General features: G+C 34.1%; 1 protein-coding gene across 1 annotated transcript; it reads right to left on the reverse strand.

The window, feature by feature from the left end:
• Window positions 1–6: 6 nt before the first annotated feature.
• LOC107577787 (anamorsin-like) lies at window positions 7–1318 on the reverse strand. Its single transcript, XM_016263822.1, has 5 exons — window positions 1129–1318; window positions 667–740; window positions 469–584; window positions 308–389; window positions 7–229 (listed from the first exon to the last, which is right to left on the reverse strand). The coding sequence occupies exons 1-5, from the start codon at window positions 1316–1318 to the stop codon at window positions 119–121; spliced, it is 573 nt and encodes a 190-aa protein (XP_016119308.1). The 3' UTR covers window positions 7–118.
• Between the last annotated feature and the right edge of the window lie 376 nt (window positions 1319–1694).

Genomic DNA, 1694 nt, shown 5'->3' on the forward strand with positions numbered 1-1694 from the left:
AATTGTCAAATGACACTCTGTGAACTGCATCCCTGTTGATTACACAGATGGAAATGTAATCTGGGCCTCAATGTTGCAGAATGATAACGGAATGTATTAATGTGTCAAAAGTGAATGTCTATGCATCAGCTATATCAGTGTTGGCCAACAGAACCTTCTCCCCAGGTTTGAAGGCAGGCATGCCTAAATATGGACAGCTGGCACATCGGAAGGCATCACCCAGATAACACTAAAGAGGAATTTATACAAAACCTTAAAGTCATAATTTAAACAAATACAGTAATAATTTGATCATAGAAATACATACACTTCCACAGGCTGATTTGGGCTGGCTGGCTTTCTGAGTGGCATTACTCTCCATTTCCATTTCCTCAGCAAGACCACAAGTGCTACGACCAAGAACATTGACGTTAGTTAGATGGATACATTGTTTACACCTTTATATGTTCTTTAATTTAAGGTAATCACCAATTTTTGCAGGCCTTTTTCTTTTTGGAGTCTTCTCCACAGGAAGCCTTGAGGGAGGAAGGGTCAGGCTTTTTCAGATCATCAGCATCCAAAAGTGCATCTGAATCTACCAAATCCTAGAGAGCGGAGTAGAACAATGTGGTGGGTGATACACAAAAGCCACAAGATTGGCAGATGCCAAAGCCAATCTTTACATACCACATCATCATCGTCCATATCATTGGCTGATAGAGTCCACTTTTGTGCGGTGCTTGGATCAAGAGCTGGTTTCTCTGCAGAAAACAAGTGTTGTGGACTTATTGATTTGTCCATTTTTATTTGATGTGTCAGCATGTATGAAAGATTGTTTTTGCCACAAAATAAAATAAAGGTAATTGTGACCTTTAATCTCACAATTAGTGAAACTGGAAGTTACAAACTCCTAACTGTAAGTTTACATCTCACATTTGACTTTTTCTCATAATTGTGAGTTTACATCTTGCACGGAATCCCACCACGGAATAAAAAAAGTAACTTTTTTTTTACTTAATTCTTTAGATTAAAGTGACATGATGCAATATACAGTAAACTCAGAACTGTGGGGGAAAAGGTCAGAACTGTGAGATGAAAACTTATGAACTTACGTTACATTTAATGTGTCAGTGCTGAAATACCACAGACCTGTTGTAGTGGTTTTCTTGCCAAAGGAAAGTTTCAGTTGCGTCGAGGATCCGACCTCAAAGTTAGGTTTCGATGCTGACAATCGCACCCTTAAAAGTGTGTTTCCCTGGAACCCTGTGCGTTCTCTCAGTGCTGCGGCTGCTTCTGGGCTCAGTGACTTTGTCTTTACCTGTGAAAATTTAGTTTGCATCAGTCAGATCATTCGAAAAAAAAAAAAAATTCAGTCTTTTTGAAATTATAAATATTACAATTATTACATTTTTATTATAATAATGAACATTATTATTAATAATAATAAATAGACATCAGTGAAATAATAAAGTTGATTTTCAAAACTTGATTCAACAGTTTGTCGATGTGAATTTTGAAATTATCATTATTACAGTTATATTAATGTTATATTTTATTAAAATAAACTTAACTACTACAACAATAATTATTATATTTTATTATAAATACTATATTAATAATAAAATAATAATGATCATTTCAAAAAGGATTAAAATTATAAATGATCAGTATTATAAAATTTTGTTATAATAATAAACATAAATATTTCAAATGGC

The sequence above is a fragment of the Sinocyclocheilus grahami genome, unplaced genomic scaffold (genome assembly GCF_001515645.1).
Source record: "Sinocyclocheilus grahami isolate Dianchi unplaced genomic scaffold, SAMN03320097.WGS_v1.1 scaffold7245.1, whole genome shotgun sequence".
NCBI lineage: Eukaryota > Metazoa > Chordata > Actinopteri > Cypriniformes > Cyprinidae > Sinocyclocheilus > Sinocyclocheilus grahami.